At 46.3% G+C, this 14773-nt stretch overlaps 1 protein-coding gene across 1 annotated transcript in view; it reads left to right on the forward strand.

Annotated features, from left to right (window-relative positions):
• Niban1 (niban apoptosis regulator 1) overlaps positions 1-9902 on the forward strand; it is a 158991-nt gene extending 149089 nt beyond the window's left edge. The window contains exons 13-14 of the mRNA XM_021168396.3: positions 3621-3732; positions 5186-9902. Coding sequence (XP_021024055.1) covers positions 3621-3732; positions 5186-6318 — 1245 coding nt within the window. The 3' untranslated portion in view covers positions 6319-9902. The remainder of the gene's footprint in view (positions 1-3620; positions 3733-5185) is intronic.
• The last annotated feature ends 4871 nt before the right edge of the window (positions 9903-14773 follow it).

The raw sequence follows: 14773 nt of genomic DNA on the forward strand, positions 1-14773 counted from the left end.
CACACAGGATGCCATGTGGGCAATGCAACAGTGGCCGCCCTTCTAGGGAAGGTATTAACTTTCCTAGCTGAGCTCTAGCAGTTCAGGGGACTTCCCAGGGTCAGGCCTTCACTTCGTACCAGTGGATGTAATGGCAGGGGAGTAAGGACCAGCATGGGAAGATGAAGGGGTGTTGAGGCTTGATCTAGCACCTCTCATATAACAGAAGTAAAGACTCAGAGTGGTTCCTTGGCTTACCCAGGCTCCTATGGGCAGTCAGTGCCCCTTCCGAAGCTTCATGGTTCTTGTGAGTTAAACCTTCTAGAGCTCACCGAAGCTCCTGTCTCTTTAGTCTTTCGCCTTTCTTCTCAGGTGGACATAAAGAGACCCATGTTATCCACTGGGGGATTCCATAAAATCCAGGGCCACAGCACCCACATGTCTTAGTACTGAAAGCTGTCTAAATGTGATAATGTCATAGACCTTATTTAATCCCTGTCTGGGTTTCTACCCTACCTTTGATTATTCAGTTCCTGTGTAAAAGACACACAACGTTTATTATTTACAATAAGTCTTAAACAGCACAAGAGCTGAGCAGATACCTACCCTCTATGCTATTAGAATCTGCTTTCCTATTGATAACCCTGTGTTATTACTTACCATGTTTCATCTGGGCTGCTCTTAACTCTAACTGGGCAGCCCTCAGGGCCACATTTTCACAAACCCACCTAACCCATGGTGGCTACTCCTCCTCCTTGTGGTTCTCTTCCAACCCGAAGCCCAGGAATCCTAAACCCCACCTATGCCTCTTCTGCTCACCTATTGGCTGTCGGCATCGTTATTTACCAATCAGAAATAACTGGGGGGCAAGATCACATAGTGTAGTCACTTGTCTCTGGGGCACCCAGCTCTTGAGGAACCAATATTAGCATCACAATACAAGCAGTATCAGGCCAACCCACTACATAGTAGTTTCCTGCTACCTGCCTCGAATACTGGCCATCAGGCCCCAAAGCATCAAGTTTCACTGTTAAGTTCCTGGGTCTCTAAAAACTGTATACAGGGAGCATCCCCTGCCCAAGCATTTATTAATGTGCCTGAATAACCAAATTCATCCTGGCATATAATTAGTAACATTTTTATCCATGTCTGGTCTTCATGCTGATAAGAAGGCATTCGAAGGCTTTAGGAGGTTGGGCAGGTCAAGGGACTTTGTATCATGTCTGAGTGGTCTTGGACTTGGAGGCTGTCAGTGCCAATTGAAGAGGAAGACTCCCTGATTCTCCAACTGGAAATGGACTCCTGTGCTGCTAATGTTATATCCATACCCGATCCAGAAATCTCCATTCTAGTTATCTACCTAAGATAAATGAGTTCTTGAGTCAATCCATACAGAACAGAATGTTCATCAGTCAAAAAGTCAGTGTTTTAGTCACTGTCCTATTGCTGTGAAGAGACACCAACTCTTAAAAGAGAAAGTATTTAATTGGGGGCTAGCTTATAGTTTCAGAGGGTTGGTCCATTTTCATTATGGCAGCGTGCAGGCAGGCATGGCACTGAGGAAGTATTTGAGAGCTGCATCCTGACCTTCATTCAGACAGAGAGAGAGAAACACAGAGAGAGAGAGACATACATACATGCATACATACATACATACATAAAGACAGACACAGAGGGAGAGGGAGAAGGAGAGGGACAGGGACAGGGAGGGGAGGGAGAGAGGGGGTGAGAGGGGGAGAGGAGGAGAGGGGGAGAGAGGAGAGGGAGAGATAGAGAGGGAGAGAGACTGGGCCTGGTGTGGGCTTTTGAAACTTCAGCCTACTCACAGTGGCACACTTCCTCCAATAAGGCCACACCTACTCCTACAAGGCCACACCTCCTAATCCTTATCAAATGGTGCCTCTCCCTGGTTCTTAGGCACTTAAAAATATGACCCTATGGGGGCTATTCTTATGCAAATCACCTTAGTCAATATCAAATGAATATGGATGAACAATTCTAACTCATTCATATAGTAAATGTTGTTTATCAATAAGGAGGAATGAGCTGCTGACCTGTGTCATAGTGTGGAAAAATCTAAAGAGCAAACACAAAACAACATGTGGTTTCATTTACATGCAAAACCCAACCTAGTGTGACAGATGTCCATCAGGCCTTATCTCTTGGAGGGGTGTGGTCTGGTGAGGACTAGGTTATGGTCACAGGAACAAATTTATATTCATATTTTACATTTATATTTAACATCAAGATGTATTTTTACAATCTGCATTTCACCACATTTAACTTTAACTTTGGCAAAGCACTCTTTGTATCAGATAAAAAAATGAAGAAGGAAGGCTGGAGAGGTGGCTTAGCAGTTAAGGGCACTGGCTGCCCTTTCAGAGGTCCTGAGTTCAATTCCCAGCAACCACACAGTGGCACACAACCATCTATAAGGGAATCTGATGTCCTCTTCTGTTATGAAGGCACATATGCAAATAGGACATTCATATGCATAAATAATAAATCTTTTTTAAAATGAAGGAAATATTGGTTAGTATTGAGAAAAAGAGGACACGGTACCCCTCACAGACCTTGAGATGTCTAGAAAAAACACAGGATGAGCTCCCAGAAGACACTGGCTGCCTGCCTCCTTATCCTAGGCAGTACTAGGTTAGTACATAGGCTTGAGGCAAAGGGAACACAGGGACACATTGTTGGCTGCATTGTTACCTAAGCATCTTTAACCTGTAGGACCAGCTGCCATCCTCCCATGTTCCCCAAGGAGGAGGCAATAAACGGGAGTCACCATTTCCCCATCTCTTTTGAAAATAGGCATCTTACCTTTCCCCCTTGCTTTTATTATTATACATTAATTACAAAAACCAATGGGTCTCTTTCTATTTTCATGTTCGAACACAGTGCCCTCTGATCGCTTGCCCTCATGACTCGTCCCTCTTGTCCCTCTTGCCAATCTGCTTTCCAAATTGTCTTCCTTCTACGTTCCTGTCTTCTTAAATGTTTTCTAAATCTAGATTCTGCATGTGAGAGGAAGTGGGTGACCTGCGTCTTTCTGGGTTATTCACTTACGCTGACGGTCTCCATCTGATCCATTTTCCTGAAGATGACATAATTTCACTTAGTGTGTATACACCACGATCTCCTTACCCATTTGTCTGTGGTTGGGCATGAGGGTTGCTTCCATATCTTGGCTAGTATGAAGTTTCCTCAGGCACACATGTAAGAGTGGTAGCTGGATCATATGTAGTTCTAATTTTAGTTTTCTGAAAAAGGTCCATAGTAATTTGTTTGTTTGTTTGTTTTTTGTGACAGGGTTTCTCTGTGCAGCTCTGGCTGTCCTGGAACTCACTTTGTAGACCAGGCTGGCCTCGAACTCAGAAATCCGCCTGCCTCTGCCTCCCGAGTGCTGGGATTAAAGGCGTGCGCCACCACACCCGGCTCATAGTGATTTTTATAATGCCTCAACTAACTCCCATCCCTACCAGCTGTGTACAAAGGCTCCCTCTTTTCTGCGTCCTCACCAGTATTTGCTGTCTTCTTGCCTTTAAGATAGTGTGAGATGGAATTTCAACGTGGCTTTGAGTTGCATTTCTCCGACGTTATGCCTTTTCCTCTTCATCCTTTTCTCTCTCGCTCTCCAGGAGCTTCAGAACTATGAGCAGTTCATCTTTGCAGATCACACCGACATGATCCACGTTGAAAACGTCTACGAAGAGATTTTGTATCAGGTCCTCCTCGCTGAGACCCTGAAAGGTGAGGAGGGAGCACTTTGTAATGGGGAGCACTCTAGAAATCGGACTCGGGAAGGCTGTAAGGTCAAAACGAGGGAGAGTTGAAACTGATATTGGTCTATAGGGGAGACAACAAGGAGAAGGTGGAAAGGAAGGAAGGAAGGACCAAGCTCAACTCATTCACAAGGTGACTGCACCCTGAGCCATGACAGTCCTCTTTCAACACAAGCATGATTTCTGTAGGATAAGGGTATAAGTTTTATCATTGAAGAGAAAAGAAACCAAGGCTTAGTGGGGCTGAACTGAGGGTCTGTCATGTAGATCTGTCTTTGCTACTCTGTGTTAGAACACCAAAGGGCTTTCAGGGCTGGGCAGCAGTAGAGCCTAACCATTGCTCTCTTAGCACATTCCTCCCCTCCAGTCAGCTGGACAGAGACACAGGGCAAGGCATAGACTCTGAGAGCCTCTTTAGGACTCTGGCATTCGCTGCAATGCTGAGTGGAGCCTGGTCTACGATTACAGTGTGACTAGTTACACAGTGGAAATACTCTGCAGGAGGCTGCCAGCTGTCTGCAGGGGGTCAGACTTATTTAGTAGCCATTACTAAAACACCTCCAATGAGAAAACTGGTCCAGTCCAAGCCTCGGGTCACTGTAGCTGACCAGGAATCCCAGGCGATGAGGAGGGCAAAGGCGTTGACATGGCGTGTGTGCATAGCCCACGGACAGCCTATCTCGGACATGTCTAAGTTAAGCTGGATGAAGATCCTTCTGCATATCTTCCCCTCTGCCTGAAACTTGCTCTGTTAGAGCAGGATACTAGTGCTGACTGTCTCTGCTGTAACACCCCCTTCTAGTTGGCATTGCTGGTTACTACAGCCCTGCACAGAGGTCTGTGGCTGAATTGTCAGGCCCTGTTGTCTGTGCTGTGACTGTCTTTGTTCTTCCCCATGCCTTTGAGACTGAGGTAGGCGCAGATAAATGCTCACCTTGAACAAACAAGCTCTCAGCTGGATGCCTAGCAGTGAATACCCACTACACCATCTGGACCACACTGCCAGACAGTGCAAGGAAGGCCTGCACCTGTCCTATTGGGGTTCCAGACTAGCCACTCGTCTTATCGGCTGGTGACACTCATGAATATGATACCCTTGGAGATTTTGAGCTCTTTAAAAGCAGGGGCTTTATTTTATTCTCTGCATCAGGGCTGGTCTCAGATTAGATGCCTAGCAAGTGTTTCTTGATTGAAGAAATTGTCGAATGAACTCTACCAAGATTCGGAGTCTGGAAAGTTTGCAGGTTTTGATCATCAGGAAAGGCTACCTGCAAGAGGGTGGGCATAAGTTGGTTCTTGAAACTGGGAATTTGGGGAACCAGAGGAGCCAATGGGAATGGTTGGCTTCTGGGTACCATCGGAAAATCCAGGCTTACTGGGCAGAGTGCTAATATGGTGTTTTGTTTTCTGGTCTCTCTCAGTGATAACGGAGGCAGCCATATTGAAGAAACACAACTTATTTGAAGACAACATGGCCTTGCCCAGTGAAAGTGTGTCCAGCCTGACAGACCTCAAAACCACCATGGGGTCAAACCAGGCCAGCCCAGCCAGAAGAGTATCTGCCATTCTCCCAGGAGCTCCAGATAATGAGCCCCCAAGTAATGAAGTGTTCCAGGAGCCAGAGGAAAAGAAGGAGCAGCCTGGGGTGCCTGGCTCACTGGCCATCTCTGAGTCCAGCTGTCCTTTAGGTGGGGATGGGCAGGTGTCTGTGCCCAGTGTGGATCACTCTGCTGGGGGCCCTCTCACTGTAGAGAATACAGCAGGACCCCTCAGCTCACACTTGTCAGAGGTGGAAGCTGGGGAGACCCTTAAAGATGAGGAACCAACCTGCCAAAGTCCAGAGTCTAGCGCTGTGCCAGGGTCCCTGAAGGAACTGAAAGAGTTGTTGACTGTGACGGTGTCTGTAGAGTCTGCCCAGGTGGTTGAAAATGATATCCACAACGGGACACCTGTTCCCCAAGAAAATATGAAAGAAGAAGAAAGCAAGATCCACCCAGAAGCCGGCCACCCAGCTGCCACCCAGCAGGACAGCTGTGAAGAAAGGGAAGTCAGAAAGAAGGAGGCCCAGCTTATGCCTTTGGAAGCTGAGGCTCCTGGGGTGGACTTGGGGATACTGCCAGAGGGTAGAGGCTCTACCTCTCAGTCCACCAGTGGGGGGCTCACTGAGAACACCAGCTGTCCAGGCCCCATAGAGGAGCCATTTGAGGCTCAAGAGCCAGCAGAGAAGATGCTCCCAGCCATAGTTTCTACACAGGACAGCCCCCAGGCAGGAGGTGAGGCTGAGCATTCGGTGACAGTCACACCTCAGGAAGATGCCACGTTAAGTTCTAACCCCATCTGTCCCATAGAGAGCAATGAGGTGCCCCAGGCTTCCGGGGATCAAGAAGTGCTGGGAGGGGAGGATAGCTCAGCCCTTGGTATGGATACAGAGCAAGTCAATGATACGCACGCGCATGCTTGTCAGTGGCTGGTGGAGGATACCCCGAGCACTGACATCCTAGCCGTGCATGATTGTGATGTGAGCTCCCCAGAGCAGCCCTCAGAGGAGTGGTAGGAACAGTTCGCTAGTCGTTTTTCTTTTAAAACTGTCAGCAAGGGGGTCTTAGTTATGGGGTATCCTTAGGGGGGTTGCATGTGACGTGCTATAAAAGTTATGAAATATTTCTTTGATTTGAATGGTGAAGCCAGAGGAAATGTCTAGAGGGTGTGAGCACTGAGCTGTCTTTGAGGAGCTGAAGCACTCCCTATGAGTGATTGCTTTAGCATTTTAGTAGAAATGGGGTAGGAGAACTGGAGCCTTGGGGGTGAAAGGCAGTTCAAGGGGCTCCAGAGAGGGGGCAGTGAGTGGGGGAGCAGGAAATGACACCTTAATATTCTCTTCACCAAAACATGGTACACATTTTGAACTGCACTTGAAGGCATTCTAATCAAACACGTGAAGGACCCCAGCCATACCACCCACTCAGTCGGCTTCACTGTCTCTTGTCCACAGTCAGGCCACACGAAAGAGGAAGTTGGGAACCAGGCATCCCTGTCCTGTAAAGTACCCAGAGCCAGCCACAGCTCGTAGATCTCAGGTGATGCAGAGATCAAGGTGAAATCCAAGGTGAAAGGTCTGTGCAGCAACTATCTAGACCTGTTCCTAATCCTGCTATCAATTCCTTGTTGGTTAATTTTGTTGGTTTATATTAATTAATCACCTTTTAAGGAAACTCAGATGGGGCAAGAGATTTCATTGGCACAAATTAGCCTTGGGCTGTACAAAGTGCTTGGCTAAATGTTCTAGCTCAAAACCTGCCAATTACACAGACATTATTTGAACAGCTACCGTATGCTCTGTTCGTCACAGTAATAAATAAGAGATCAGGTGCTTTGCTTCATATAAATTAAAAGGCTCATGAAAATTTAATCTAGAAGAAAAGAGTATTTATTCCAATTTTTAAGTTTTAAACCACACTGACTTTCACTCTTCCCACTCACAAGGTTCTGGTTTATTTTCTGAGGGAGGGAAGGAATTAATGAATGAAAAAAGGAATGAATAAAGCTATATAAAGTTTACCAAAGACTTTACCAATGTAGAAATTGTTTGATCATTCAACAAATTGTTTTCTTAGGTTCCCTATCAGGCCCCAAGCCTGGGGATACCATGATGAAAACACCAGTGTTCCTTCTTTCTGAAGGAAACAGAAAGAAATTCACCTCTAAAATAGATTGCAACCCATCACTGTCAGCATAAGAGATAAATGCGCTCAGTTGCAGTAAGACATCACACATTGGCTTCAGGGGTGGTTTTACCCAGCACCATCGAGCACCTCCTTGAGAGATGTTACCCACACTTAGCCGTTTAAGCAGGAATTGAGCTATCACCCTCCCCACCTCTCCCACAAAGACTTCCTGGGGCTTCTAAGTCATAGAGGATGAGTAACGATCCTACCAGCATGGTCTCATACTGAATCACTTCACCTTTTCTTAGAAAGGCTGCATCCTTGTGTCCATGAGATATCCCACGATTAAGTGAGGAAGGACTAACCAGTCTTCTCACCAGTATGTGAGGAAGGGATAGCCCATCTCCTATGCTCCCTGCTGGCCTTTTACCCGACTTTTAGCACGGTGCACCCAAATTATGTTTACTTCCACCACCTCCTCCTTCCTTCAAGGACTGACACTGGGGATTAGTCATCTCTTGTTCTTTCTGCTGGAAACCTGTGTCCTTGAATAATGGCTTCCTGCTTGCCAAGTAACTTCAACATCCCAGGGCCTAGGATAAGGACTGACAACTTTCATGCTACTCAGGAAATGTGGGAGCCAAACACCTGGCACACTGCTGTGCAGGGCTATTCGGGGCTTGCTTTTAGGCAGGGAGATGTTTCTAATAGAGCTTTCTGACCGTGTTGAAGCTTCCAATAAATAAAGTCCAAAGCTGAAGAGGCAGATAGCCAAATGGCCAGCAGAATGTGCAGTAAGGCAGAGTGCCAAGAGATCAGCATCTAGCCCCACAGATACTACTACCCTTCTCAGAGAGCCACAGCGATTGTGGAGCCCCAGCTCATGCCAACCCCACTCCAGAACCTCTCATCTCCCCTGCCTTTGCTCACCTCCTGTACCCCATGAGAAGCTAAGAATAACCAAGAGTTCATGTCACTGAGTTGGCTGGGTGAGTGTTAGTGCCAATCCAGAAGGCCAGAGAAGAGTAGGCACTAAGTAGCACAATGTTCTAGAAAACACCAAGAACACTTCCCTCCATGTTCCACACAGTCAAGGTCTCCAAAACAGGCAAGACAGCGGTGACACGGCAAGATGGACAAGGACCCTGCAGTGCACTAAAGATAGTCTCTGTGTGTGGTAACATGTCTAACACTTGTCTTGCTTTTCATAGGTTTGTGTGTGTTCTAGTGTTTCCATGGGGGACCAAGGCGCTTGTGATCTGAATGTGCCGTCTCTGCCTTGGGCAAAGCTCTTGCAAACTCCTGGTTCATGGCCAAATCTCCAGGACTTTAAACTAGTTATGTTACTTACTGACCTTTTACAAAGAGATTTTCCTTGAAAAAAAAAAAAAAAGACTTGTTCTGGTAACCTTGGCACAGTGTATGAAATTATGCAGTTACCCCACCACACACACACACACAAACACACACCACATTTTAAAAAGCATCTTGGAGACTACAAGGCCAGATTCCAGTGTCTTTTTCCAGAGAGTTCCAGTGTGAAGAATTATTCTACGGACCCTCATGTTTGCCTTTGTAATTCCTTAGATTAAAGCCTGTGACTTCTGAGGATTTTATCATTTTCCCAGACAAAAGTGTTTTTAATTTGTTATTTTTGTGAAGTGTTACATGAGTTGAGGGCATGGTTTCAGGTCCAGTACTTGCCTAGCAGGCTGGAGGTCCTAGTTCAACCCCCAGGTGGTGGTTGGGGGGAGGGGAAGCTACATGATGTATGTGAGATATGCTAAATAGTCATTCATGATTTCAATATGGCGGGAGGTTTGACAGCATTGACATACACCATAACATAGTTTCAGGATGAGAGAATGCCTTCTCTGCCATAAACACACATGACCAGGGATTTACTTTCTGAAGTCTGGGACTTTGGGAAAAAGAATTCCACACTGTGGTTCATTTTTGCATTTACCATACAAAGCAAGTAAACTAAGAACATGATGTAACCGTGTATTTACGTTTCATTTTTGCATTCACCATACAAAGCAAGTAAACTAAGCACATGTTGTAACCACGTATATATTCTGCCAAGTGCCCATATGCCAAGAAAACACTCCGCCCTGGAGGGCTGTCCAGATACCTTTAGTTAGAATGGGGCTGGCTCCATCTTTTAAGTAAATGTCACAGCGGAGCTGCAGGAACAGTCCTTGGAAGTGACAAGGTGAGTCACTCCTGCTGGCTCCGGAGACTAACTTCTTTTGTTGGGGAGAAATCCACCGGGCCACCACTTAATGTCCAGTGAAATTCTGCTTTGATAACACACACACACATGCTTATTTTTCAAGGAATTGGATCGCATCCATAATCCAGCAACGGGCAATTACTCTTGATATAATTGAATGGCTGTTCAAACTGAAGTCTATTTTCAGCTGGTGAGACTGAGTAAAAATTCCTTCCTTCTGTAATTATAAATAAAAGTGTTTACTTACTAACATTCACAGTTGCTCATTTATCCGTGAATTCGCTTGTCAAAAAAAAAAAAGTGTTGCTGTGTGTCTCCTTGATGCTGTGAATGGTATAGAAATACAAGAGACTGCAGTAGGCAGGACCCTTGATGCTGTCAAATGCAAATTCTCAGGGGGATGTAGCCAGGGAGAACCTAGAACACACATTTGTTTCCTCAAATGACATAAACTTCATCTATGGTGTCAGTCCTAGCTCTGTACCAACAACTTAATTCAGGAGAAAAAAAAAAATACAGAGGAGGAATCAAGGACATCAGGGATGGGATGGGAGACGACATCCCTAATGCTTTGTATGGTGATTTGTAGGATGGGTGATAGGTCATCGCTCCCTGATCTTTGCGGATCAAGCTTCATGTGTGAAGGTCATTATAGTGGCCTCTCCAGGATTTCTGCGTAGCCACACTAACAAATGGGAGTTGACTTAAAACTCTGCTTGCACCTCCTTCTTAGATGAGGTGGTCATTGAGTGAGAGTGACTTACGCAGGATAGGTGGAGTTCTTGGAGGGGTCACTTGGATCTGCCTCTGCTTGAACAGCTCAGTCTTTGTCACATTCTTCACCTATTGGAAGCATCCGACTGTCCTCCAACTGGCCAGTTCCTCCCTCCTCCTCCCCCTCCTCCTCCTCTTCCTCCTCCCTCTCCTCCCTCCTCCCTCCTCCTCCTCCTCCCCCTCCTCCTCCTCTTCCTCCTCCCTCTCCTCCCTCCTCCTCCTCCTCCCTCCTCCTCCCTCTTCCTCCTCCCTCCTCCTCCTCCCTCCTCCTCCTCCCTCCTCCTCCTCCCTCCTCCTCCTCTTCCTCCTCCTTCTCCTCCTCCTCCTCCCCCTCTCCTCCCTCCTCCTCCTCTTCCTCCTCCTTCTCCCTCCTCCTCCCCCTCTCCTCCCTCCTCCTCTTCCTCCTCCTTCTCCCTCCTCCTCCTCCCCCTCCTCCCTCCTCCTCCTCTTCTTCCTCCTCCTCCCCCTCATCTTCCTTCTCCCCTCCTCCTCTTCCTCCCCCTCCTCCTTCCCCTCCCCCCTCCTCCTCTTCTTCCTCCTCCTCCTCTCCCCTCCTCCCCCTCCCCTCCTCCTCCTTCTTTTACTTGAAAGAGTCCGGATACCACATCAGAACATACCCTCTACTGTGTTCCCATACCACTCAGCATTATTTTCTGAACTTTGTTCCTGCTTTACTCACCTACCTCTGGCCATCCTCTCTCACTCCACTGCAGCCATCTGATTTCCCTATGCTTTGGGGAAGGGATACTTCAATTTGAGTTCAGAGCAGCACGCTTGCACACCAAAAATGCTTAACACACATTGGAAGAATGAATTGATAAAGACCCTCCACCCCGGATGGAGACAAGGGGAGACAGGGCAGATGATGTCCTTTCCTCACGGGGCTTGGGATGCCTGCTTTTTACTCACACATCTTTGACCTATATTCTTATTCTCCTTATCCTTCCGGTGTATTAACAAAACTGAACCGTGTGTGTGCACACTCAAATCTCAAGGGGAAGGCTTAAGAGCCATGCCATTTAAAAAAAAAAAAAAAAGTTCACGCTAACCACGCTAACTAGTTTCCATGGTAGCAGGCAGCCACTGCTGGATTTTCCTAAGGTCTCTTGGATGTAAACTATGCAAACAGGCTAAGAAGTTCCCCGTGCAGTACAATTAGGTCTGAGAAATATAAGCAAATGGCCAGGGACAGCAATGCCATTAGCAGGCCAGTTCTCCTCTTGGATCTGGGCAGGCAAGAAGTTGCAGTTCCTGCTTTGCAGAGACTTAGAGGGAGTGTCCCAGAATTCCCTAGGGCAACCCCTTACCTAAGCTCTTCCTAGTAGCTGCGACTCCCATGCCTGCTGCTCTGGACCTTCTGCGGATGCAGCTGGGTTCCTGCTTTGTGTGAAGGCAGTGTGTTATTCCTGTTTTGTGAAATCTTGTGAGAAAGATTGAAATGAGACTTTTGAGCCAGGCCTGGTGGTGCCCCACATACTGGGGAGTCAGGCCTGGTTGTGCCCCACATATTGGGAGGCAGAGACAGGAAGATCCCTTGAATGTAGGAGACAGAGAGCAGAATGAGCAACATAGTGAGACCTCCCATCTTCAAAGAGAAAATTAAATACAAAACCAACTGGTCATGGTGGCTCGTGCCGGGTAGATGGAAATAGGGTAACTAAAGTTCAAGGGCGTCCTCAGCTACACACTGAAGTCCAGGCCAGCTTGAAGCCCATGAAACCCTGTCTGTCCAAAAATGATTTAAAAAAAATAATAATAAAAATGAAAAGGTATTTGCTTGGTTAAGGTTTAAGATATTTTAAAGATGTATTTATTTTTATTTTATAATGTGCATGAGTATTTTGCTTGTATGTATATATGTGTACTATTTTTTTCCTAGTGCAGGTGGAGGCTCTGGGTCCCCTGCTCTGGAGTTAAGGACAGCTGTCAGCTGCTATGTGGGGTGCTGGGCACTACACCTGGGTCTTCTAGAAGAAAAGAAGCTGCTCTTAACCACTGAACCATTTCTTTAGCTACCAAAACTATTTTCAGAATAAGAGGCTTCCCTCTGTAACTATGCAACAAAATTCATGTTGCTTCTATACTGTGAGGTTAATTAGAAGACAATCAGGAGGGGCTGGAGAGATGGTTCAGCGGTTAAGAGCACTGACTGCTCTTCCGAAGGTCCTGAGTTCAAATCCCAGCAACCACATGGTGGCTCACAACCATCCATATGAGATCTGACGCCCTCTTCTGATGTGTCTGAAGACAGCGACAGTATGCGTAGATATAATAATAAATAAATCTTTAAAAAAAAAAAAGAAGACAATCAGGAGTTATTGCTAACACGTGATGAATGACAAAACACCTGTGACAGATGCACCTTATAATTTCAGACACCGACATGTTTGCCTGTAGCAACTAGTCATGGTTTTTAGAAAAGGCAGTCAGTCGCCTGTGGGGGGATAACTTTAAATATATGCCTGATTTTTTTAGAGGAAGCTCTTTTCCTCTCTCTAAATCAGTGGTTCTCAACCTTCCTAATGCTGTGGCCTTTCACTACAGTTGTTTTATTATTACGTTGATACTTCATAAGTGTAATTCAGCTACTGTTATGGATCATAATGTAAATATCTGATATGCCACCCATGTCCACAGGCTGAGAACCACTGCTGTAAATTAAAGCAACCTCTGTTATACCCGAGTCCTGTGGGAAACTCAGGAGAGCCCAGGAAGTATGCATGAAAGTCTTTTTATTGAAAACGAGTGAGCCAGCCGGGAGTGGTGGTGCATGCCTTTAATCCCAGCACTCAGGAGGCAGAGACAGGCGAATTTCTGAGTTTGAGGCCAGCCTGGTCTACAAAGTGAGTTCCAGGACAGCCAGAGCTAAACAGAGAAACCCTGTCTCGAACGCCCCCCCCCAAAAAAAAGAAAAGAAAAAAGAAAAAAAAGAAAAGAAAACGAATGAGCCCCAGTTCTTCAAAGCACTCAGGCCCCATGCTGCTCTTCCTTACTGTTTAAAACCTGGTTTTGAGACCTATACAATTCTACTTATTTGTGTGGTGCACGGACCTCGTGTGTGCTAGGCCAGCACTCTACCATGGAGGGACATGCCCAGTCCTAATGCCACATGTTGAACATGCCATGGAACCAGCAATGTTCTTCTCTTTCCATGGGGATGTTCGAGGAACTCATGCTGTTCCCAGTACCTCCAAGTTTCCCGTCTGTGCATTTACTCAGTGGTACTGCTGGAAACACTGACTTTGGTACTTCAGTATGTGCTACCAAAACATTTTAATGATTTCCTGTGTTTTGACTAATGGACAGCTGGAGCTGCCTTTGGCTACTTTGTGGATTCTTCTTTCTTCCACCCTTCTTCACCCCTTTTCTTCCACCCTTTCAACCCCCTAACACTAGATAAGAGAGGAAGGAAAAATAGAGGGGTGTGAGGAAAAAGATCCCTGAATAAACTTCGTGGTCTAACATTATCGTTAGACCACTTCCTGCTGAGTGGGGTACAGGAGTTCCTTTGGGCAAGTTTGATCTTTTCTATCAGGTTATCTCATTTCTTCTTGTTTCTTCTTTGTGCAAGACTACTTAACAAACCACAACCAACAACCCATCCCACCTCTGTTGGCCCTGGCATTTATATACCCTCTGAAAAGTCCCCACAATTCCAAACAACACACGCTCGCACAAACTATCTGCAGCTGGCAAAGTCGTGCCCCTGCTCGAGCACGATGCAAATCATAGCTGCTGTGTACAATCTGAAGCAGCCCCAAATCCCACACACAGGATTAAAATAAAGACATAATAGTTCTGTGGGTTTTTTAATTAGATATTTTCTTTATTTACATTTCAAATGCTATCCCCTTTCCTAGTTTCCTCTTGAAAATCCCCTATACCTTCCCTGCTCCCCAATCCACCCATTCCTGCTTCCTGGCCCTGGCATTACCCTAAACTGGGGCATAGAGCCTTCACAGGACCAAGGGTCTCACCTCCATTGATGACCGACTAGGCCATCCTCTGCTACATATGTGGCTAGAGCCATGAGCTCTGGGGGTACTGGTTAGTTCATATTGTTGTTCCTCCTATAGGGTTGCAGACCCCTTCCTCTCTTTGGGTACTTTCTCTAGCTTGTGTTTTTTAAAGAAACCAAAATTCCAGAATTGTCACTACAGACAGCTTTTAGAGGAAAGAGCTTTGTATAAATGCCTAGCAACATTCAGCGGATCATACGCTCCCAGGGGTGGGTTCATCCAGTCGAGAGCCATCCATTGCGCCTGCATTTCCTATCTAAAGCTTTTCTGACCGAGGACAAGGATTTCACTGTCTCCCCAAGGAGTGCATTCCAT

Source organism: Mus caroli, unplaced genomic scaffold (genome assembly GCF_978045245.1).
Source record: "Mus caroli unplaced genomic scaffold, Mus_caroli_1 scaffold_1, whole genome shotgun sequence".
Taxonomy (NCBI): Eukaryota; Metazoa; Chordata; class Mammalia; order Rodentia; family Muridae; genus Mus; species Mus caroli.